A 27,176-nucleotide genomic window follows, 5' to 3' on the forward strand; every position below is an offset into this window, starting at 1 on the left:
CAAATTAAAATAAAGTCGCATGGAATAAACAAGCCAAAACTCTAGTAAACGGCAAAACTTGAACATATAGTTTTACAAAACTGATGAAATAGACATGTAATTCTAATGTTCCACTTAACAATTAGAAGTCATTACAAACTTCAACTTTGAGCCTGAGCTGAAATACTTTGAACAAAGCGTTGACATAATACTTGGTTTCTCAATTAAACTATAGAAGTAGATAATTATCACGGTCCAAATAAACTTTCAAACATATCACAACTTCAAAGAAAGTGGCATAACAATAATTTTCGGTAAATTTTGTGAAATTTTCCTCAAAATGATTACAACAAGTTACGTAACAGTAACAAATGGATTCCAAAGAAATTCTTACGAAATACGAAAGTAAATTTGTAACATCTGTTTAGTTATTTTCATTTAATTTCAATTCCTCTACGATTCGCGTAATCAAGAACTTGTAAGAATTATGAGTAGCTAGAACTGTTCAGAAAATATTAGGCTTATAAAGTTTCGTACAATATTTTCCTTCGAACTTACAAAATTATTTTAGAGTACTCTAATTTAAGACGAAATCAGAAGAAAGTCTAACATTCTACAAATATTTTAGCCCCTGAAGTTAAAGATACACCTATTAATAATAATATATGCTTAGTTATAAATGGTTATGTTTGGAACTCAATTTATTTCAATTTCAATCACTCCGAATCTATCGAACCTATTTAGGCCATAGAAATATAGCCCACGTTCTCACACCAGTTTACACTGCTAACTAAATACGCATTAAGAAGACATGATTACAAAAATATTATAAATTATGTATAACATAATCTAATCTATACTAATATTATAAAGCTGAAGAGTTTGTTTGTTTGTTTGATTGTTTGTTTGTTTGTTTGTTTGTTTGTTTGAACGCGCTAATCTCAGGAACTACTGGTCCGATTTGAAAAAATGTGTTAGATAGCCCATTTATCGAGGAAGGCTATAGGCTATATAACATCACGCTATGATCATTAGGAGCGGACTAGCAACGAAAAATGTTACAAAAGCGGAGAAAAATTTGACCCGTTCTCTTAGGTGACGCAAGCGAAGTTGCGCGGGTCAGCTAGTTACTCATAAAGAAGGCGAAAATTATGAAAACTCGAAAAATAAACCTTTGAAGTTTGACTTGTTTTATAATTCTTACGTCACTCTAAATCTCTTTCATATAGTTGTAACATTTGTTGTTTGCCTAATATTCATTTTGCGAAGGTAAAAGAAAGAAAATCGAAATGTTTTGACCTCCCGTCAAGCGCTTTTGTTTCAAAGTAATTAACATGAAAGATGTTTGAGCAGTCTTAAGAAAATTGTATTTTTCTTTGTTTTCCTTGCAAGAGAAATGGAATCATTTATATTACGTTTAGGTCTGTTAACAGATCAAATTGTTGACTGGTATCAAGTTCGATTTTCGTTCTTTCATTACTTTATTACATTTTTTTAATACAAAATTAAATGTTACCGCTGAACCTGTTTACTTTATTTTTGATAGGGATAAGTTTAATCTTGAAGAGGGTTTACAAATCGGATAAAGCCATAAAACTATTTCATAAAATTTTCGTGTCACAATGTTCGTTCCCGTACTCCTCCGACACGGCTTGACCAATTCTCATGAAAATTTGTGAGCATGTTGAGTAGGTCTGAGAATCGGCCAAGATCTTTTATTCATACCCTTTTTTGGTAAATGTTGTCCACTCTTAACATTTATTTTTAGACTTTTATTATTTTTTTATTATGTCGTATTAAAAAATACGACCCTAGATTTTCCTTCTACACATGCCGTAAGTAAATTTTGTTTCAAATTATAAACATATCGCCCACGAGTACTTAAGTGTAATAAGCTCACATTAATTTAACCTAGCAACCTACGTAGGAAGGTCCGGATTTATTTACTTAAATAAGTATGAAAATATGGAAATTAAATATAAACACGAATTACGTTTATAAATGTCATTAGCCATCATAACGACAACATAAAGATAAAAATATGGACTAAAGAAGACAGTTGGAATTGTTTTATTGCTGTAGAGGAAAAGTTGAATGAAAATTATTGTTAAGTAATTAATGCCACGTGTAACAGAAAGTAAGAAGAATACCAAGAACATTTTTTTGCGGTTGTGGTCAACCTAGTAAATTTCTAGCTCTGTTAAGGACTACTGACTGTATATTGTTCGACAAGTGCCTATGAAATGTATTATTCTTGATAAATAGCTGGTGTTCAAATTAATACAAGCATATGAACAGTATTTTTTTCAAAAGAAAGATTAGCAGTGCCCACTGCCAGCTATTGAACTGACTAATTCAGTTATTTATTTAACAATGCGCAGTTACTACCACTGGACTTAGCTAACTGGTGTTGAAATTTTCAATAAGAATTATGCTACTTATTTGCTTTTCCAAAAACTATGTTTGGTTTTTAATATTTCATAAACCATAAAAATACTTTAGTAATTAAAAGTTTTAAATGTAATAATAAACTTACTTGTAACTCATCAGGATCATACTTCTGCCGGCAAGGTTCGCAGATATAACTGTACCTCAGCCTAAAGGAGGCGGTCAGTAACCGTAACGCGATATACGCGTTCAAGGCCGCCATGGCCAGGTTATATGGTACCAGGAGCCAGGTCAACTGGAAGGGTCTTCGGTTCTTCATCATCTTGGGGCCTATCCACACGATGAAGAGGTACAGCAGAGTATAGAACACCGTTGGAGCTGGAGAGTCTACTAAAGGCCAGCCTTTCGTTCTGTTGTCTGGAACAAAGAAGAATATGGTTAGGGATTTTATGACTGGGAATTTGTTTTGAGGTTTATATAGTGCGGCAGTAAAGTGTCTTTTTAGTTCAGTATGTTTGCGTTCTAAAAGACGAAAGTCATTTGGACATTATTTGTTTGCTGAATAGGAGTTGATTAACAATGTCAACGGGTTTCGGTGGTTTGTACAACTTGGTTATTAGTGTAGCCCTTGACCAGACGAAATAGAAGAAAAGAAGCGCCCGTTTTAACGTGACTTCTTCTAGAAGTCTCATTAAAACGCCGTATAGTGTTTTCGTCCATCAATCGCCAAGATCGTTTTATTCGGGAATAGCAAAGAATGTTACTGCTTCTGCAAAATGAGCTCGATAAGTGAGTAACATTTTCTAACTGAAAACTTTATAACTCAGAAAGCTAACTTTAATGGTTCGACCCGTTTATCAAGGGAACACCTGTGACAATCGTTAAAGAAAAACTATCAGCAAGGGAATCTAACTTGTAAAACTTGAAGTCACTAAGTATTCATATTCTAAGAAGAAGGTACTAAGTTTTTGCGGAAATTGCGTAATTTGGGACGAAATATATTAAATTAGTTCAAGTTAAAGAAAATGTAAGACTTTTGGGCAGATGACCTTGATGCTAAGATAAAAAGTACGCTTTATTATTATTATTGTATTAACTTTTTGTACGTATTACGTAAAGTGATACTACCGATTTGGCCCGATAGATGGTATTAGCTCCTCATATTATTCGTTACCCTAGTAAAAACAACAGTACTTTCAACATTTATTTTTCTTTAAATATTGATTGTACCTTCATAGTAACCTACGATTACCTACTTCATATAAATCAAGTCACCAGGATATTACAAAAATGTAAGAAAAACGTGTCAGCATCAGACGTATGTGTAGAAGGGGAGAATAATAAAATTTGTAATATTCCAGACCCTCCCTTACAACAGACGGATAGAAAACTATGTCTAAAAATCTTTGAGCAATTTTTCTTTGCTGAAGTTGATTTTTTGAAGAATTCGTTTATGTTTTATGCATTCACCTGTTGACGTTCTAGGAAAATATGTCTTGAAAATTTTCTAAGCTCGCTTCACAGGTTTCAAGATTACCTCCAAATTTATTAGGGTTGAATAAGGTAAGTATGTAGATAAAATTTTATGATAGATTCTGATAATGAAGAGTAGAAGATCTTGAATTATACGATTCGTCGTTCGGTACCGAGTAGGACGTTACTGTGTCATTTTGCTCCGCATTAATCAATTAAATAAAGTAGTTAAAAGTGAAGAATTAGTATATATTTTATAACAACATATAAGTGTATTAAGTAAAGAAGATAGTGTCGAAATTCCACGTTAATTGCATAAGAAACTAAAAAGTTACAGCAAAAAAAAGTGTAAAAATTTTAATAATCACTGTTGAACCTTGACCTACCACAACTCGCGGATCGCCCGCTGCACTGCTTGGTCGCGAGTTCGCGACCCCGCCGCCCGCTGCCCGCCGCGCGTCCCGCCGTCGCCTGCCACCTGCATCGCTGCACCTGTGCACCAAACTACGCGCGTCGCCGAAATATAACATCGAAAACTTACCGTTTGATTACAACTACGAGTGCGGCCCCCTATTGGATTCCAAGATGACTGCAAACTGCAAGGAGTGCGGTAAGATAATAACTATCAACTGTTTTATGAATTGCTCAAAATGCAAAGGTAGTTATGACTTGGAGTGCCTTAATATTACCAGAGAGGCCTGGAAAAAATATAGCAATACTTACAAACAATCCTGGCTATGTCCTAAATGTCCGCCGACTAAAAAGGGTTTCACTAGGACTCCCGGCCGCAATCCTGCATCTAATGACAGCGAGTCGATCGGAGATAATGTGAATGTTGTGAGAGGTTCGCGGGGAATATCATCGCTGGAATCAGATATCTCTGTAGGAGAGCTGGTAACCGAAATCCGAGAACTTAGGCTAGAGTTGAAGGAGTTAAGGCAAAGCACTAATGAGATTGCATCGTTGAGACAGGAGGTCCAGGACCTAAAAACTGAGCTCACAAATCTTACGCCGTCTTTTGCACAACATTTTGCAAAATGTAATAAACTCCTGCAAGATAAAGACCAGGAAATAAACAGCCTAAAACTAACAATATCGCAATTTCAATCAACTATCAGTACCCTAGAACAGTCATCGTTGAGAAATGAGCTTGAGATATGTGGCCTTCCTGAGCTCACCAATGAAAACCTTACACATGTACTTTTGACAGTGTCCCAAAAACTGAAGGTGGACTTAGGAGAGTCTGATATTGACTTCGTATCTAGAGCGGGCCCGAAACCTAAACCCGGGAGTGACTCCTCTAAACACCGCCCAATTGTTGTAAAATTAACAAGGAAGGCAAAGAGAGACGAAATATTGCAAGCAGCTAAATATAGGAAGAACGTTACTTCTGAGAATATTGTTAACACGTCTATTTCAAAAATTTATTTTAACGAACGAGTTACCAAAGAGAAGAGATTGTTATTTCGTGAAGCTCGTGCTAGAGCCCATTCCAATGGGTTCCGTTTTTGTTGGTTGCGAAATGGTAACATATATGTCAAGAAGAATGAGAACGGGCCTACTGGTCAATTCCCAGCAATACGCATACACTCCATCGATGATCTGGATAAGATTGTCGGCCAACCGGCTACATAGACTTATAGTGATTTTAGTGTATTTCTTATATTCCTTTTACATTTTGATCTCATTTTGTTTAAGCCTAAGATATTTTTATACTCTTATGTTGTACACACTATTATACTTATTTACACACTTATACACACTCTTACACACAACCATATTTACATACGAAGTCTTAGTAAGCTATTTCTTACACAAGGTAAACCCAACCACACATTTTTTACATTTACCCAACGCCTTTTACTTGTCTCTCGTAGAATTTCATCTACCAAAACTTTTCATAGATACTCCTCTCTTTATTTTAGACACAATTATGCGTACTTATAGGATGGCATATAAACTACATTGCTATTTTAAATTTAAATACTTAGTAACAACATATACTTATGGCTACCTCTGAGCTTATGCAACAAATAGATAATGCGTTTACTGTAAAATGCCATTCTATCGATAGTATAGAGGAGTGTTACAATGTTATTAAGGATTATACTTTAAAAACTCTCTCTTATAATATTCGCAGTTTAAACCAAAATTTTGCCTCATTCTTGTTGTTATTAAATAGGTCTAAAATTGTATTTGATGTTATAGTTCTAACAGAGTGTTGGCTCAGTGATTCTCTTACTGTTCCTCAAATTCAGGGTTATAATTCGTATCAAACGACCAAGCATTTTAACAGGGCTGGAGGAGTTGCAATATACATGCGCGATATTTGGTCTCCCATGATAAGCGAACCTTCTGTTGAAGAAGCTGACTGTATCGTTGCATGCATCCCTAATGTAGCTACTATTATTGGTGTATACAGATCTCCGTCTTTTAAAAACTCAGATAAATTTATTAATTCTTTGCAAAATATAATTCCAACACTTAATCTTAAGCCTTGCACTTTATTTATGGGCGATATCAATATTAACATTAATAACCCTGATTCTCATAAAGTTTCTTCTTACCTCTGTGCAATGGCAGAACTAGGATTAAAACCGGCAGTCAATAGACCTACAAGAAAGAGCTCATGTATCGACCACGTATTTTATAGCGGGGAAATCGAAATTGAAACTATAGTCTGCTCTACATCATTAACTGATCATGATTTGATAATTACAGGTATAACTGGGGATACATCCAGGCCTGTTATTCCTTCAAAATATAGAGTGCGTGTTAATTATGATGCTATTGCAGAAGAATTAAGTAGCGTTGATTGGACAATTTTAAGTGATATTTCTAATGTAACAGAACAAACGGAAACTTTCGTGAGCATTATTAAAGGTATATTAGACAATAATTGTAAACGCATCACAGTGTCTCGATCAAAAAATCTTATAAAACCTTGGATGACACCTGGTCTTCTGAGATGTTCACGTGTAAAAGATAAACTTCATTTAGAATCAAGAAAAAACCCTTCATGTAGCATTAAAGCCATAATATACTCTAGATACCGGAATTTTTACATTTCTTTGTTGCGTAAAGTAAAAGACGATTATCATACCAATCTATTAGCACAGTACAAAAACAAGCCTCGTGAGTTGTGGGGTACCATTAACGAAATCACTAACAGAAAAAATAATAAATCTTCACCGAGCTTAAACCTAACTACCATCAAAAGTTGTCCTCAAGAATCTGTCAATGATTGTAACAATTTCTTTGCTTCGATAGGCCAAACTTATGCTAACGATATACTATTGAAGTTAAATGCCACACAGTTGACCCTAGCTCAAAACGTTGACACTAATAATTCTCCATCATCATCTTTCTTTTTCGAACCGACCGACAGGCATGAAGTAGAAAATATTATACATACCTTAAGATCAAACACTGCGCCTGGAGCTGATGGTATTTCTGTACAAATGATTAAAGCTATTAGTACTTACATAGTAGATCCCCTTGCTGAAATAATTAATCTTAGTTTATCTACAGGAATGGTCCCGAATAACTGGAAAATTGCAACTGTTATACCAATTCATAAAAGTGGAGAAAGCAATAGTCCCAACAACTTCAGACCTATATCTTTGCTCCCAGTCTTCTCTAAAATTATGGAAAGGATTGTTAATAGACGTTTAATAGATTACCTTGAAAATAATAAAATTTTATCACCCAACCAATTTGGATTTCGGAAAAATCGGTCGACAGAAGACGCAGTTAATTTGCTAATTAACAATATTGTAGACAATTTAGACAACGGTAAAGCGTGCACTGGAGTTTTCCTAGACCTAGCAAAAGCCTTTGACACCGTGTCGGTTCCTATCTTACTGAGAAGGCTAGAAGGCATAGGTGTAAGAGGCATTGCTCTTGACTGGTTCAGAAGTTATTTGTGTGGAAGGCGACAATGTCTAAAAATAGATTCCTGGCTCAGTACTCCTAGTGAACTCTCGTTTGGCGTACCCCAAGGAAGCGTCCTTGGCCCTACTCTATTCTTGATCTACCTGAATGAACTTGCTTCTTTACCTTTACTTAATGCTCACATCATCTGCTACGCCGATGACACTGCTATATTATTTCATGGTAAATCTTGGGATGACTGCAATCGAAGAGTTGAGAACGGTATGGCTAAAGTAATGAGATGGTTAGAAGATAACTTACTTACCTTAAACACAAGCAAAACGAAGATCCTATGTTTTCACAAAACTGCGGCGTCGGCCCCACCTGTAATAACTAACATCTTAGTCCACACATGTTCTCGTGCTCAAGCAAATGTCGATCCTAATTTCTGCGGCTGTAAAGGGATTCAAAGAACGCAAACAATAAAATATCTTGGTATCCTCCTTGACGAGAAACTTACCTTCAAGGAACACATTATAGCCTTATCGTCAAGAACCAGGAAGATAATCTATATTATGAAGGAAATTAGGAACGTAGCTAGTGTAGAACTCATTAAGACAATATACCTAGCGCTTTGCCAATCAATTCTCACATACTGCTTAAGAATTTGGGGGGGTACGGCTGCTTCTCATATAATATGTCTTGAAAGAGCGCAACGATCAGTCCTTAAAGTCATGTTAAAGAAACCCATCAGGTATTCTACAGAACGTATTCATAAAGAAACAAAATTACTTAGCATTCGCCGCCTTTATATAAAACTAGCAATAATCTACACACATAAAAAAATATTTAACTCTGATACTTACCAAGCTTTACTTAATCGAAGAGTCTACAGGGCCCAGGTCCCTGCAGTCCATACCTCCTTCGCCAAGAGATTCAACACTTACCTATATCCGTTTATTTATAACAAATTACAAAAAAATTGTAACTTTAAGGAAGATTCTATAAGAGAAGTTGAACTAAAAACGATTAAATACTTGGGTAAAATTGACTATTACGAAATTGAACAGCTGCTAAAAACTACTTACTAATCATTGGGTTATTCACACACACACACACACACACACACACACACACACACACACACACACACACACACACACACACACACACACACACACACACACACACACACACACACACACACATACACATACACACACACACACACACACACACACACACACACACACACAAACTCACACACACACACCCAAACTCACGCACACACAGACACACAGACGCTCACACATACAAACACACACGCTCACATGTACACACGCATACGCTCACACACATACACGCATTTTTCCTCATAAATACATAAATGCTCTTACCTTTTGTATTATGATTAATAGATACATTTTAAGTTTAAGTTTAAGTTAACTAGTCCGATCAGGCAATTGTTCATAATATTGATAGCCCCGATACAGGCTGCGCCTAGTGGGGTTGTCGTAGTTATAAGCATAATTTTGTAATACTGGACTGGTAATAAATGATTTTTATTTTTTATTTTTTTATTTACTTCAACCAGGCGAAGAAAGAAAGTACCAGATATTGCTGTAAATTACTACGTAGGAGAATTTCTGTAGTTCAGTAGTTCTGGTAAGAGACATGCTATTAATAGTAAAATTATATCAATAGATATAACTTTATTTTTGGTAACTTGTTTGTTTCTGTAACCCATTGCTAACTAAGATAGAGAGTCGAGTCTCCCTGCATCATAGAACTACAAATCATGATTTCTAGTCTGATTTAACTTCATGCCCAACATTTGAATGGTTACATAAAATTCCGTAAACTTAAAACATGTCTCTATGAAACCTTAGGACAAGACCAATACAAATGTAACTAATGAAATAGATAATCTCAAAATTTCATTACAACAGGAAATTTCCCACTCACTCCCTCGCTCCATTCATCACAGGGATTCACCTTCTCATTCACCTCAGTATTATTTATCGTTCAATCAGCCGAATGAGCCGGAATTATTCAGGGAGCTCCATGTAATATGTATGCTTCCGATACCAGCGTTAAGTAATGACAGTCTGGGGTATACGGGCTATTGTTTTGACGGGAATTTTCGCTGATAGGGTTTGTTGTGGGAGTTGATTTTGTTTTGTTATGAAATGTGAGCCGATAGGAAAAAGTTTTTCAAATATAGTTCCATTTTAATGGTATTGTGGCTATAATAATAATAATAATAACATTTATTTCAGACTTTGTCCATATTCTTGTTAGTAACAATGTTCTTAGTCTAATGTTAGTAAAAATACAAATACAAGTACACATAAGTCAGGCGCTTGCTCTCGTGTGGAGGCCTATCCAGTGTGCCAACAGTACCGAGTCCCAGCGGCCGGCACACGTCGTCAGCATGGTGCTGGGGCTGCTGCGCACCCGGGCTAGCATCGAGGTACAGCGCTTGCGTATGATCGCATGGAAGCCGTCCACGTGCGCCTCCGCGAACATGCCACTCGCGCTACAGTAGCGCGGCAGCCCCATCAACACCCTGAACGCATTATTATACTGTATACGCAGAGCGCTGTACGTCCCCTGCGTGTAATTGGCCCACAGACTGCACGTGTAGAAGGTCTGACAGAATGCCCTAAATAGTGTGACCTTCACTTGTTCAGTACAACGTGCGAATCTGCGAGCCAACATATTACAGCGGATACACAGCGCCCTACGTTCTCTCTCCATATCCATGTTGTCTTTAAGGTCTTCAGTGACCCAATGGCCCAGATACTTGAAATGAGTGACTCTGTTTAAAGGTGTACCGTAGAGTGAGACGGGTGGTATATCTGAGTAATCTTTTTTGGGAGCTCTAAAAACCATAACCTCACTTTTCTTAACATTGTATCTGAGCCCATGGGCCTCCGCATACCTTTCACATATTCGAAGTAACTTGCGCAACGCTCCGATTGAAGGGCTGAGCAGCACCATGTCATCTGCGTAGCTAATATTGTTAACACAAATTCCCTCGATATGACATCCAATTCCTGTGCTGCTCAGCTCTCCAATCAGGCGGTCAATATACAAATTAAAAAGTTTCGGTGAAGTCAACCCTCCCTGCCTCACCCCACACTCTAACCCGTATTCATCCGATCTACTATCCGCCCACCTAACAGTATTTTTCTGGTTATTGTACCAGTACTCAAATATCGATACAATCTCAGGGGGCAGACTAGTGTCTCGACGCATTTTATTCCACAATAGGTCGTATGAGACCATATCAAAAGCCCGGGACAGATCCAGGAAACACGCGTACACTGGCGTCTTACGCGAGGTGTAGTAGTGCACAGTCTGCTTGAGACACAGGATCGCACTTTCAGTTGATAGACCAGCCCGAAAACCGAACTGACCGTCATGCAGTTTTATATGTTCAGTTAAATGGCCGTCAAGCAGACTGTCCAATACCTTCGCTATGACCGAAGCTAGCGAGATAGGCCTATAATTTAACCTATCCGATACATCACCAGTTTTATTTTTTACAATAGGGACCACAACAGTAAACATGAGATCGTCCGGTAGGTAGGAGTGGCTAACACACAGATTAAATAACAAAGCTAGAACCCTTGGCAAGTGTGGCCCAGCGTGTCGCAGGTGCTCAATGCTGAGGCTATCATGACCTGGAGACTTTCCTCTTTTCATACAATTTATGACCAAAGCTATATCTTTTGCAGTAAACCTTACATTGATATCTCCAGACGTAGCCCCAACACCGGACACCGACAACAGATCCGATTGCGCAGGCCTCAAAAACGGTTCAACTCGAAAATGGTGCTGAAATAATCTCGCGATGTCGTCCGGATTGTGAACTCCATCGACGCTCACGGGTCGGCTTGGCTTCAAATTCAATTTATTTGTTGATTTCCAAAATTTATTAAAGTTATTATTGGAATGGTGTTGAGCTATGATATCCATTTTAATTTTTTCTTGGTTATTTTGACACCATTTCAATTTTAACTTGAACGCTCGCCTAGACTCTGTCATTTCATTGTATAACCATCCAGAGCTAGGTTTCCCATACAATAACCAATTCTGATAACATTGTCGAGCCTTACCGTGAGCCTCTCTCACGTGTCTATTCCAGCCTATTATGTGTTTACCCCTCCCAGGATTTGAAGCCGCGCTGTATGAATATTTCGCGCCCTCAGACAGTACACGCACAATACTTTTATACATATCATTAATTAATGATTTATGGTTTGTACAGTTACACATTTTATCAGCACAAGTAGCAAATTCCACTGGAAAGTCGATATCCCTTAAGTTTGTATGACAAAAATTATAATAAGTCTCTATTTGACACGCCTGCCTTTCACCCCATATTACTTTATTTTTACAAAAACTATTCATTATAATTTTAGGCTTTATCAAATTTAAATTACAAGTTAACTGCATAGGATAGTGATCAGACCAGTACGTATCGTACAATATAGTCACGTGATCGATAGTTGCGCGCGCGGCGCTCGAGACCACGCAGTGATCGAGCCACCGGCGGCACCCGTGTGCCTCACTAACAAAAGTGTGTGAATCGTTCGGTAACATATCAAAATCAACGCACGCCCATGACTGTTCCGCACAGAAGTCTAAAAGTTGATTAGCGAATAACTCACCCGGGTGCGCGTTGAAATCTCCCAGCACATACACAGATTCCACATCACTATTTTCAATTATAGAGTTTATTTCGCCAAGACACTCCGTAAACTCGATCAAGTTGTCTTTTGAGTCCGTAGGCATATACACAGATATAATTAGCATAGAACGTTCACGTATCGCAATCTTAATAGCTGCTATGCGATTACTACTACACTGCAACACAGACACTGAAGGAAACACAGACTTCCTCCATAGTATTGCCACGCCTCCATATGGTCGGCCGCGGAGGACACCGGCCGAAGTGTCCACGGCAGACTTGCCAGTGAACGCGAAATTATCGCTGATGCTGCCCAGGAATGGAATATCATGCGGCAATAGCCACGTTTCCTGAAGTGCTATTATGTCAGCTGTTTCGCATATTTTTCTTACACATTCCACGGATCTTACAATATTTTTACAGTTAAATGTTACTAGTTTGGCGTAATTATTCATAAGGAAAGTTGGACTACACACGTACAAATTTTTCCCCGCTTGTTATACCATTACTTCTTATCTTGAAGTCAACAAAGCGCCGGTATGCGACGCCTTCTGGCCAGAATTCATCATTTAGAAAAGTCTCTAATTTATGCTTAGGTACTAATACTTTATACGCATCATACGATTTTGGTGTCTTCATATGCATTTTTTCTAGATGCACAGTAACATCAGTTTTACTCGCAATATAACTGAGAATGTCACATTCGGGCACGCCCTTAGCAATATTGTATATGTAAATAGGAATACTAGTGACGGCCGCTTTAAAACTCGCTTCTGGGTTCAAAACTGCCTTTCCTCTTTTTGCGACAAAGCGGTTCTGTAGACGTCTTCTTTGCACTAGGGTCCATTCCTTGTCTTCTTTGGGCATTTTCCATTCACCATCGCGCACAATATCGGCTAAAGATTTGTTCTTATCGCGCACGTCATCGTTTACGCTCGAAACGGCCGTGTGTCCCACCTCACTAGTTGCAACGATCGCAGCTGATTGCGTATGAGTCATTGGCTCGGACGAGCCACCGACCGCCGTAAGGCGACTACTTGTCTCGCCCATTACGTTAGTCTCACCGCAATTTTTCTGTACACCCTCACTTTTGGAAAAAGTTTGCGCGATATCACGATAATTGGTGTCTGCTCGTACTTCGCTTGGCTCCGTGCACGGAGTGTCATGCTCAGCGCCCACGTATGTAAGTCCTCTGGGACCACTGCAATAATCGTCATGACTGTCCAGCAATAAAAAGCCACCTCTCTTCACATTGACATTCCGGGGGGTACTTCCAAAGTTGTTCACTATTGATGCCTTTTTTAGGTTTTCAAGGTCAGACTTAACGGTATCTAGGTCATCCTTAGTGACATATTGTTCTTTGATTTGATTCATCTCTTGCTGCATACGCGTCAAATCCTTTAAAATCCGGGTAACGTCGACATGATCAAAAAGTACCGGCGGGAGCTTATGCAGGTCGCGGGCTACAAAAACCGGTAAAATTTCAGGATCAGACTCCTTCAGCATGCAGATGATGTCATCTATTTCACGGATCTTCTTTCCATCTCTCTTTCTTATTTTCTTACGCTTCTCTGTAGGTAGAGATTCGCACAGAAGAATTTTAGCACTATGAATGTCTTCGTCAGAAAATGCACTCACACAAATTTGACTAATGCTCTCCTCGTTCATCACATCAATTTTATTACTAACGAAGGCTAGAATCTCGTTTATAACTATATTGCAACTCGAACATTTCAACAATTTAGAGGCCATGGTTGGTCTCACGCGTCCGTGCGACAGCGCGTGCGCGTCCTGACTGTGCTATGAGTTGCATCAAGTAACATTATCTCTAAAACACTAGGAACTTTGCCAAAAAGTTAAACACTTAGCGATACTTGATTTTCTTAAAAGTCTACTTTTTAACACTTGGAAATGATAACTTTTTGGTAATCATAATGTTATTATTTTAAGAACTTTTGAGAGGAGTAATAAAAATCACTTCACAAAAAATCAGGTATACGCAAAAGTTAATCATGAAATTTTAAAACGTTATAAAATTGTGTTATCTTACCTGATAATGACAACGTCCAAAGATAATAATCGTATGTGTCTTTAAGCACGCTCTGCGTCGAATTCATTAAGATTTCAGCCATCTTGTTCTGCTAAGTTTGATCTGAAACAATAAGAAAAAAGAATATTAGTATAAGGTTAATTTTAATGTCGTTGCATTAATATAATTTTTCAAAGAAATTTTCTTTTCTATTGAATATATTAGTCCATGAAGAATTATAACAAAAAGCTTCTACGAATCTTCTCCTTGCTACGAATCCAGGAGTCTACTATTTGATGTGATATTAAAAAAGAAATTTCACTAAATTCCGAAAAAGGCTTGCAAGATTTTATTTCAAATTAAATAGTTAATAGATGTATGATTGCACTAAAGTATTTACTAAACGTTTGAAACATACTTTTTCAAATGTCTTACACAATTTAAAAAAGATTTTATTTCAGCAAATGTTTTATTAAACGAACAATATTTTGTTCACAGTAAAATAAAACAGTTATTTCATATAAAAGTTTTTATTATTATTTTCGTAGAACTGTAATGTATTGAATGAAACGCTTTTATAAGTTATATTACGGGTAACTTACGAAATCATAAATGCATTTTTGTTCCTGTTTATTTTTACAAGTTTTTGATTCATAGTTATATTTATATACCGGGTGTAACAGGCGGTCTACCGAAAACGAAAAAAAATGATTTTAGACATGATTCTGGTGCTTATGGCGTTGAAATTTTTCATCGCTTTTTTCTAGATTTTTCCGATTTCTTATGCGTTTTTTTTATTTTTTTTCGGTATTATTTCGTTAATACTACACAATGCAACATGAATATGAAAAAAAATCCGTGATATTACTGTTTTTCACCAAAAACAGCAATGGATTAAAACAACGTATAAATTCGCTATCAGCTGTTCGGCCAACGACACCGCGCCGGCGGCGGCCGGCCGCGACGGTCGACGTCACGCCGTGTACCTACGCGCGCCACACAGACACGATTACGCACACAGCCGTCAGCCTCTCACTCACTAGTATGCAGCGTTACTTAGTATTTGTTCTATGTTAAAAATGAAAATGACGTAATTATCCCGCTCTCCGATAAACGGTACATTTATAAGATTTAAAATGTGTGATATCTTATTATTACACGTACAAATACATACATAACGACAAAAAATCCTATTGATATTCTTTAGCGCTATAAAAATCTCTAATAAACAATTTAACATGTATTGTCGCTTTGTTCTTGCAAAATTATTATTCTATTCGATATTTACACGCTCATTCATACTTCATACAAGCGCGGTGCGACTCGAAAAGTAGATGGCCGTACTGACGCGTGACGCCGCGACCGCGCGTGGATGTTACAAAGATGGGATGCGACAAAATGGATGCTAAGTAATTCTCCGGGGATAATGAATTATGATAAGTTAGTTTCTCTGATAAGAATATTAATGGATATTGATTGTTATCATTGTTATGTACCTAATTTTTTTATGGTTTAATTAAATAAACGTTTCGTGTTTATTTTATTTACTTTAATCTGATTTTATGTTATAAATATCAAAGTATTTTAAACTTACATTAATAATGTTTGTAATGTTATTCGGTATTTGAATAAAACTACAATGCAACGAGTAACAACTGTGAACAAAGTAAAAATAGTAATGCCACATCAATATTTTATTGAATCTAATCTCTCGCTGGGATCCTAACTCGTCGCTCGTCACCAAATCGGCGGCGCGCGCGCGGACGGCGCGGAGGGAGCGGGTGGTGCGGGCGAGGGGCGGCGCGAGTGAGCGGAGAGGCGCCCGCGCCGGCGGCTCTCTTTGATCGATAGTTCGAGCAATTCGCTCGCGGAAGACGGAAGCTCTTCACCGGTGCCGTTCGTTATGTCCTATTCGTCGTGTCGTGTGTGAACTGTTGTTTATTATTACTTGTTATTGTTTCGGTTTTGAGTTGTTAGTGTTTTTATTGTTATTATTTTTGTTGTTATTGTTTTCGAAGTGCAGTTGTGTTCGTAAATAGGAAGAAATGTTGATGTGTTATGTATGGTGAAGCACGTGGAAGTGCACGGCGTGCTCTGCACCTGTACGTCCGGATCCAAAGGTACTCAAAATCTCGTCATACACCAGGTAATTGCGTGTTGATAGACATTGATAACAATTTGTTTTAGCACTTTCTTATTATTGGTTACATTTTGCTAATATTGTTTGATTTCACGTAAGCCAAGTAGGTACCTACTTTCAATTTTACTATGAGCTATTGTAACATACGGGCCTACTTACGATACCATAAACGATACATAAGATTGTTATCTAATGATAGCGTTGCATACTAGTGAGCGAGCATAGACGTGGTGGTACGCGTACGTACCTACGACGCGTCGCGACATGTCGTCGCTCAGCGCGCCGCCGCCGCCAGAAATCTCGTAGGCATGCGCGGAGATACATCGCGTTGTTCACTATACATTGAACGCTCAAAAATGACTAACTCGGGAACCAATCATTTCCGAGAAAAATGGTTGAAGTAAATTTCGCGCATTTAGTGTCACAAAATTAACACTGAAGTTTTCGGTTAACCGTCGTTTATACCCTGTATAATATTCTACTCGTAATAACTATGTTGGGAAATGAGAAAGCCGATCAATTACTAGCACCTAAAGTGATGTTATATATTAAAAGTTTTGGTCAGGTATTATAATATGGTAAGTACGTTTTTATGAAGGAACATAATGACATGAAAAAAGAAACCTAAGACTTTTCGCGGATGAAGCCGCGGTCGGGTGATAGTTCGTTAAATAAAATGTTATCAAATCCCTCACTCCAAGTCAACCATTCCACAATTGTTTAGGATCCTAACTAACGATGTACTAAATTCTAGTGCGCACTCAAAGGGAAAGCGATTAGACCGAAAAGGATCAACAAGCTAGACTTAAAGCTATAAATTTTCAAACGCTTAGCTTTTAATAATGGCCTAAATAAACGGACAAAATTCCAGTGTCACGGGGTTTTTAATTAAAACCTAGTTTTTGGTTTTAAGGCTGAAATACGTAGGAATAAAGAGAAGGGATAAAATAATTTATCCAACCAGTCTGATAGATTTTATAACCTAGATTTTTTATAAAACGCTTGACACAAACTTCGGAGAGAATTTTGTCCAATAAGGAGCCGATACGGATTAGTAACAATAAAGTTACGTTTATAACCCATTTAAAGTGGCTGCATTATTTAAATCAAGATCAGTTTGAAAAGTATACCAAAGTATTTGAATAAATCTGCATCATTAAGACAGACACGATACATAAACGATGTCACTTATGATTATGTTTTGAAGATACTATCAAAATAAAAGCACTTGTTGATAACGAAACTAAAGCCAAATTTTTGAGACTTGGCTTGGCAATATAGCAAATATAAAAAATATTTTTGTGAAATGAGGTTCACGATATTTGTATCAAAGTTTTAATCTTAAGTACAAGTCGTTAGATAAAGAGTACACGTAAATTATAATAACAACATTGAAGAGATACAAATGAAGAGCAGTCACCAAAGCATTCTTAAAAATGAACTACTCAAGTTAAGCATCTTTCGCTTAAGACAGTATTAGACTATCTAAGACACCGTATAAATAATTTTTATGTATCTAAACAGCTTGTAGAATAACCATAAAAGATAAACCATCAACTAGAACGATAAAAATAAAGTTATAAATCTGTGCCTAGATATACCTAGTCGGAAAACCTTTTCATATTCATATCTAAGGCTGAAAGCTCTGAACAATATTTTTTAGGTATTTTGGCCTAAACCTAGGTGGTCTTTTATATCTTGCCATAAATATGGAAACAGCACTGGAGAGGCAAAGCACTGTGTCAATCGTGACTATGAATTAAGTCGAATATTTGCTAATTAATGCTTAAGCATTTTGTGATTGAAATCGCTCGCTTTGTAGCACTCAAGGCTGTTGGAATGCGAATAATCGCGTAAAGTTTAGCTTTCGCGTTGGTTTATGGATAACTTAATTTAATATTTCTGAGAATACAGTAAAATATATTCTGGAAAAAACCGGTGCGAAAACTAACAAAAGATTCTCTCTTGCTAAATTCGGCTCATCAACGATCCAGTAAGAATAAGAAACGAAACGGAAACATTCGGGGGGACTAGTTACAAGATTCTTAAATATTTCACACATTCGTCAAGCTTACTGTGAAGAAAAAAAAAAAATTAGGCTTTTAAAAAATATGTGCCATGTGTAAGAATGCACATTATAATTCTTTAGTAAAAGAGAATGACAGCATTAATTTAACCGATAGTATTAAATAAATATAAAAGAATATAAGGTTTTCAAGGTGACATTAATTACCTTAACACTAATATAGGTACAATATTTTCAGTCACAAAAATACACTAATGTATTACCAGTTGTAAAGTATTTGTACCTATACATTAAACTTGAGCAAAATTTGTAAAGAAAACACATTGCCGTTACCAACGTTCATTTTCTAGTGAAAACAGTTTAGTTGAGTCTCTATTAATAGCAAATAAAGCCTCAAATGTTTACCTTTTCTGCTCTTCCCACACATGTTTTATATAAAGAGGCTGGTTTGTAGGTAATATATCGTGGTAAAGAATAAGGCTTCTATTTTATTTCAAAGACGCAGCAACAGTGTAATTGTGATCTGATAGTTTTTATTTGTTGAAATCATCGTGATATTATTTTTAATACCATTAAAGTTTTTGGGATTTGTGTGCTAGCAATAACATGGTATTATTTGTTTTATTTAACTAAAGCTGTCTTTTGCTAAATTTATTTTTATTAGTCCTCCTTTGGAGTACAAGCAACAACAGGTTCGATCTATTCTGAATTCTGTTCGCAACTTTAAATGTATGATGTTATTCGGGAGAACAAATAATCTTTAAGTCATTATACATTTTTTGAGATCCCTTATACCTCCCATACAGCCTGTAGTTTTGTTTCAAATGTAAAAAGTAAATATTAACAAAGTGGTTTGTGGCAATAATATAGCAACTAAATATTCAAATAAGAATATTCTCTACAATTTCAAACTATTTACTGCTTGACATACGAAAGTAACTATCACTGTCACGGTAATTAAATACTATGTAACGAAATTAGTTAATTAAGTTTAATTAGCGTAAACGGAACTGGCGTCATTGTTATGTATATTATATATTATGTCTTATTTAAAGTTATGTAACTATGTATCATAATACTGTTATATGTTATGCTGGTTAGCATATAAATGAATTTATGTAAAAAAATAATATATCAAGTCTCTAAAAACAGCATCTACCTTTTTTTTAAATTTTGTATTTGGATGGATGTTGAAAACTGTCTTTCCGTCATTTTGACCAACACACAATATTCGTGTAAATCATAAATAATGTTGATTTTATTTTGACCCTACATAGAGCCTGATGGTGCCAGTTTATTTTGTAAAGTATGAGAGAGCTTATTTTAAATGTAGAATTGATTTTATTTGCTAACAAATCTTTGAGTTTCTGACAACATTTATTTAAGTATATGTATTCGAACCTTACTTCCATTTTTTTAAGTTCATATTTATTGGCTAGGCTTTTTACCAACAAAAGGCTTTGTCAGCCTCATAGGGAAACTAAAAAAATAACCTATTAGAACTCTTGAGTATGAAATCTATTTCAGCTATTACTAGTACCGTACAATTTATCAGATATATTACTATACACGTGTAATACTTTTAAGGTTTTGGACTAACGTATATTAATACACCCACACTGATTTATCTTTGCTTAGGATTCGTTAATTTGAAGCCTGGTTTATTTTTGCGCTAGGATGATAGAGATAATTACCTGACCTATAAGATTAGTAGGCTTCATTATCATCTATATTTAGTAATAACATAGTTTCTACATGAAAATAATAACAAGTATTATATAGTCTGAAAATGTAGGAGAAAGCCTTTTATGCAAGTTTTGCAGCATATTACATATAGGTGTAGGTACAAAATGTTGTATACTTGTTGACTCACAAGTCTGTGTAGCTGACTGTGCTGCTGTTTGATGCTGGTGCTTTATTTTGGAACTACACATAATTATTAGTTATTATCTAGATATGCATCATGCGTGCAAAGGCTAAATTGTCGGACGAAAGTAATTTTTTTTTTCTTGTAAAATACTGCTTACGAATGAAGGGCATTTGTGCTTATTAAAGTTAAATGACATTTAAATCAACCCACAAAAGGCTTTCTTAGAAAACCGGTCTCTCAAATCTCTACCAGATTTTAAGAAAGTAAAAGTTACCCAACATATTATTATTTGATACAACTGATACACCGAAATTAATTGGTGAAATCACATTATAAGGGCCGGTTGCACTGTGTTATACAGCGTGTTGTTTTAACTGGTTAACCTTCGTAGCAATTGAACGATGAATACTTACTTTTGAGAATTTGATGTCAAGTAATACTTCAAATTAAGCGCAGTTTTGGAAATCTTGGTGAACGAATACATTATTAAGTATAAGTTAGGATTATCTAAACGAATAAAGTAAAAACTGAATTTTTTTTGTACATCCAAAATGATTCTTTTCACACTCATAATTCTTGTTTCAATGCACATGAAATGGTGTAAAGAAGTAATAGTTACCACGGATTATGGATTTTAAACCTTAATTCATTTAAGAAACACGCTGTATACAAGGTACTATTAAGAATACAACGTATAATATTAACCAGTTTCTTTAGTAGGTCGATGCTTAAATGCATTTTTACGAGGAAAATTTTTGTATAGAAAGTTTTGTATCGATAATTCCCTGTTTTAATGCTTAAAGTTAAATGTGCGAAGACCATAAAAGTTTATAAAACTGTGAAGATAATAAAATAATTGTTTGATAAAAATTATATTACTTTAAGTTCGCTGTAAGTAACTGTACTCAGAAATTTATACAATTAGAGTTGCGCGTGTTTCGTTTCTTTTGGTTTTAACAGTTAATAAAAAGACTTAAAAAATGTTGTCGTTAAATTATTCAAATTCAATATAATGACAAGGACTAGCAAGTGTAATTTTTATTAGCAATCTATGAATAACCTATTTTGTTTCAAGCTATTTTTTTTTTAGAAGCATGACGATTAGTAATTTGCTCGGTAAATGACAATGGGCTCACCCCCTAGGAATAAGTATTGTTAACAGCAAGACATGGTTAAACGAAAGTCTTCCTAAACCTTTAGGTACATTATGTATATAATATATGTATGTAATTTTTTTATGAAAAGACAATCAACATTTTTAATGATTTGTTTTTTAATAAATCGCGATGTACTCGTAGTTTCGTAAAGTATGTCATTGTAAGTCTAAAATTGGTACTTCAGTACTTTTAAATACAGAAACTACCCCTAAAATTAATTACATTTAATTTCTACGTACTTAATTTCAACTTACTAACTTTGTTACTTGCAACGTTTTAGTATCAATAAAATGTACATTAACGTGAAGTAATTTGAAGTATTTCATTCAAAAGCTAGGTTTTAGTTCGAGACCTTTTGATGTTAGTACCTGCAGTTCCACACAATGTAGTTTCCGTGAAATAAACTGTTGAAATTCAATGTTATAACATAATCGTCGCTATTTAAGATCTATAAAATAATAAAAGCAATCATAGCCAGTAGCAGAGAGAGATCCCTAGTCAGTATGTGATGAGTAGGTTAAGCATCATTTGGCGCGGACACTAAATAGATGGGTAGCCTGTTAGTAGTATTTAGTGTCAGTAGGTACTTCCGTACTTCAGGAATTGGTTGTTGTCAGTTATAATTACTGTAAATTGTCGGGTTCAGTATTAATAACGATTTAGGTATTCAAATATTGATTTCCATGCTCAAGTTAGTCGAAGGTAAGAATTTCTTAGAACAATCAATGAATGGATATTTGAGCTCGAGACTTTCCTTGATGTATCTGTACATATTTGGCAAGTAAACTTATGAATAAGTATTTAACTTGACAAACGTTTCATGCTGCTGACAACATATTATTTTCTTATTTGGTAAGGAAGAAGAATGTTTCTCTTGACACGAAAGTACGGGGTTAAGTAAATATAATTGATTCACATATCATAACGACATGTCTTATTCTTAAACCAGTGATTGGTTAAATAGTAAGCAAACAATGAGTGACTGTAGCTAAATATGTACAGGTTTTGAAAAGTTTAATTAGACCATTGAAATGAATGAATACGTTTTCTGACTGGCCTCTATTTTAACTTAATGGTTTCTAAGTATTGTACTAACTATTATATTATAAAAATCAGCATTATTATAAAACACACGGCCTAATTTTCAAACAAAAATCAAGGTTTTTACATAAAATTCAATATAATAATTTTAGAATAATCCATAAGGTTTTTAGATAAGGCTCTACATTTATTTCTATTTTTAGTGTAATCTTTAGGTGTCAGGCTATTTTCATGTCAATCATTTTTATAATTCTCACTGGATTAACTCGCTATTTCCGTTCTTATAAAGCCTTGAAAATGCTTGCGTTTACTGAAAATTTCAGAGTAGGCACGTTGTACAACATTTTAATTTTCGGGATTTTTTAAATCTATAAAAGCAAGTAAAATATTGATTAAAAAGCTCTGCTTATTCTTGAGACACAGTATTCATCGTCGTATTTTCAAGAAATTACCGCGAACGAGCAATGTGTGTTCATATTGAACGTATTAGTTTCAGTGTGTGCAGTTACGTGTTTCCCAAGTGGAATGCTTGCAAAAATTGGTCATTGGCTCAATAATAATCCATTTTTCTATTATTTTTTTTGGGTGGGAAGACAAAACATTCACAAACACTGCTAGAGTTTATTTTTATACTGTAAGCTCGAAATTATTTCATGTAGGATGACGCATAGTCAATTATGGTTGTGAAGTTGATCTCTACCCCTGCTTGTACAAAATACTTATGTAAAACAAATAGACATGGATTATTGTTTTAGACAGGGCTACAGTAGCAATAATAAGTGTACTTATCTATTTACGCCTACAAAATGTCACGTTGATTCTCGGAAAAGTCTTCCAGGTGAATTAGTGAGATTCGTGAAGGATGCGGTTGCTTTAACACAATTACTTAGACCCTTACTACCGGGTGTGGGAGTAAGGTCGTGAACCTCAAATGATAACGGTGCGAGGAACAGAGTTCATTGAATTTAGGGAAGTTTTCTTGAAGAAAATACTGGTCTTAGTTGCAAATTATGAATTTCTTTACAGTAAAAAAAAATGCCACAAATTTATCGCTTCTTAAGCTTGATCTCTTTTGAAAAAATATGCGATTCAAATTCTTAGCACTTTTAATCGATTTCAACAATAATAATTGTCAAGGAACAAACTATGGAACAAATCACCATTTTCTTAAATAAATAACCTGTGAAAATATTTTAAGAAAACCTTTCAATATCTAAACTGTAAATGCCCAACGTTCTGCCACTTAACCTTAAAAAAATACAGTTTCATCAATACTTATACTCATAAAGTACATTATCAGTTAAATTATATCCACAAACATGCCCTTTACCTTTCAAACTGCACTAAAGCCCTAGATCCAACTTCAATAAGTATATACATCACTTTTACTTTCCCATGTTCCAAGAAACAAGGTAGGTACAATTCTATAGAGTTCACTGTTCATGTTTCCGTGTTCAATACTGAGCGAAATAGTCTTTGAAGGTGTGGGATGTACATAATTATTGTAGGCGTATGGTAATTTAAAAATGTTTCTTTTTCTTCAATATTTTTCTTAAAAGGTTTTGTTTTTGGCTTGTTTTAACTACTTGAAAGGTATTTTGTTCTTGAAATTTGTTATAAAATAAATTATGTTTGATTGTTTTGCTGGCTATGAGTGCTCTTCCAAAATAGGACGATTTAGACCTATAGTGTTTTCTATTTTGGATCTAAAGCAATTTTTGAAAATTAATTGTTTTTTTTTTCTCTAAAGTTTACATTTTGTTAGACTACTTCACACATTAATTACTAAAACAAGATATTCTCGAAGCTGGGAATCGACATCATGACCAACTTTTAAATACTATTAAATAAATAAATACTGCCGAAAGTATGGGAACAACGAACATAGCTGTATTTGGCAAGAAAGTGTAAAAGACATAGGGCCATCAAAACACAATGGTATCCCATACAAACATCTTGTACAACAATACGTTAATTTTTGAACACTTGGGAAAACATTTGTGATAAAATAGCAAATAAACATACGAAAATACTTTCTTTGTTTTAAGCGACTTACACGATTTTAGTTCTATTGAATGTTGTACGCTGACTGAGGTCATCAATTGGTATCCATGGTTCTTATTTCCTATCAAAAATTACTTAACAAATGAAAATCTATGCATCTATGCACGTACATTTTATTAATAAAATAAAAATCAACCAGGCATATCTACTTAAATTCATTACAGCTTATTTTTAACTAGAGCTATAAAAAAAGATCTGTATCTTAAAAGCCTTTTTTTTTAAACTATTACACAATAACCCCCTTTTATATCTAAAAATAGCCTAATAACTAAAAAAACGTTAACAAGGGGGACACTCCATTGTTACTTCCTATACCGATGGTCATTGTGGAGAAAGTGAAATCTCAGAGCGAGACGCACGATGCATCTGTATAGGTGTGAGTGAGACGGCAACGGTGTCTGAATCACGTACCGTTTTAAGATGTAAGTGTTCCGGGTTAAGCAGCCGTTCACTTGAGTGTTAGGAGGTTTTCACACTTGAGGGGACTTGTGATATTAGTTGGTACGTTAGTTTGAGTTTACTAGTTTCTGTGCTGTTTTGATATTTAGTAGCACGAGTTTTGGTTGCTCTGTTGTAGACGATTTTGAGAGCTGCATTTAATAGCTTGAGAAACTTCTCAGTGTAGTAACTAGTTAGTGATTGATGTTTTGATAGTATTTTTTTAGTTAAGACTGCTGATATTATGCAAAGATCAAAATGTTTATGTAAAGAACAAAATACTTAGCTAATCAAAACTGTTCGAGATAGAATTTTAAAAAAATTGGCGAAACTCAATTTCTTTATTGGGTTTCCATGACATACAAGATGATTTTATATATTTTTTGACTAACCCAAAAATCTCTTAATACGATAAATTCTAAAACTAGATTGCATATCAAGTAACTTTTTAACGCAAGCTTCGTACAGACAAACAAAACACTAATCTGTTAGTCACTAACACGACTCCTTAAGTTACTTCCGAGCAATAAATCTAAACCAATTTATAAGTAGACAAATCTCCTTCCGAGCCTGAATTCAGGAAGCGATCCTTTGGTGATATATCACGGGCAGTTTTAAATGAGGTTCATTCATCCGTACCTATCAAATACAGGTTGAGATCAATGGCTGATCTTTGTAGAGGATGGTGAATATACGAGTAAATTTTTGTATGAGTTTGTGTAAGTGGAACGAAATTTTTACTTCAGTTTGTATTCTCTTTAGTGATATACTTCAAGAGTTATCATTTCAATATCTGTATATTTAAATGATAACTCTTGAAGTCCAATAGTCAATGTAGATGAAATCAATCCAAATATACCGTAGTATTTAAAATATAATTTTACATAAAGAAAATCGCAACTATCGCGTGACTGATAATGAAGCATTAAATGCGATACTACGAGTTGCCGTCGATTACAAAACCTTTACTTTAACCATATAATTCATAAATAAGAGCTAAAACTATTTCTAGGAACTGTTGATTATTTAAAATAATTTAAAATACATGTTTTAACAGCAATATCTATCTATCAATGACAAACTAGTTAAACCTTACCCAAAATGCTAAACCCATCTAAATCCCCAACCACTATCCAACGACCGCAGATCTCCCACGTTTTGTTTGAAAACCGATTAATAGATGATCCGTTAAGGGTTGGCATTGGAGTAAGCACATCAACAAAGCGGAAGGGAAACGAATGGTGCATGAAATGGATAGCCCACCCTCATTAGCAAAAACACTTCCTTCCCTATCAAATAAATTGGGATTCGTTGTCCAGAACCAGGAAATATAAATTAGGTATTATATTTTGCTGAAGTTGGTCCCAAAGGATTTTCTAATTCTGATTTGCGTGATGATATTTAGGGTTTGTAGATAAGTTTACTTTTCGGAAAAAGGTATGTGATACCAATAGCTGCTGCGAAATGCTACTTTGGAGGCTAGCGATGTAAATATTTAGAGAACTGCAATTTGTTTCTGCGTACTAAATAGCAACAGATATTAAACACATTAATTACGCAATCATATACGATTCTAAATTATCAAATTGCCGAAACATTTTGATGAACTAATTAATTGCGGTTAAATTATTATTAGCGAGGCGACAATCGCTCCTTTGACAAACGTGATATTAATTAAAATAGAGAACCATATTTAATGGAGAAAATACAATAATATCGTGTGATAGGCTTATATAATGACTTGTCATTTATTAGTTATTTCAAAATACGCTAGTGGTGCGTATAGTTTGTTTATAAATTTTAATGCAAAAAATCTCGATAGCTCGAGCAACCTTAAAAGCAATAGAAAATTGATACACATGTTTTTTAAAAACGCTTGCTAAAGGTACTACTAACAAATTAATTACTAAAATAATATTACTACAGCGTGTACGAGTCTTAATATAAAGCCGAATTCACATTACGCAATCACCGTAGGGCGTTATTAAAACTTGGTTCG

At 35.2% G+C, this 27,176-nt stretch overlaps 1 protein-coding gene across 1 annotated transcript in view; it reads right to left on the minus strand.

Moving 5' to 3' along the window:
* The window catches only part of LOC142974267 (very long chain fatty acid elongase 4-like), a 46,415-nt gene that overhangs the window by 11,319 nt on the left and 7,920 nt on the right, over positions 1–27,176 (minus strand). Inside the window, exons 2-3 of the mRNA XM_076116470.1 lie at positions 14,463–14,564; positions 2,516–2,784 (exon numbers count right to left, since the gene is read on the minus strand). Of these exons, the coding sequence (XP_075972585.1) occupies positions 2,516–2,784; positions 14,463–14,544 (351 nt within the window). The 5' untranslated portion in view covers positions 14,545–14,564. The remainder of the gene's footprint in view (positions 1–2,515; positions 2,785–14,462; positions 14,565–27,176) is intronic.

The sequence above is a fragment of the Anticarsia gemmatalis genome, chromosome 7 (assembly GCF_050436995.1).
Source record: "Anticarsia gemmatalis isolate Benzon Research Colony breed Stoneville strain chromosome 7, ilAntGemm2 primary, whole genome shotgun sequence".
Classification (NCBI taxonomy): Eukaryota; Metazoa; Arthropoda; class Insecta; order Lepidoptera; family Erebidae; genus Anticarsia; species Anticarsia gemmatalis.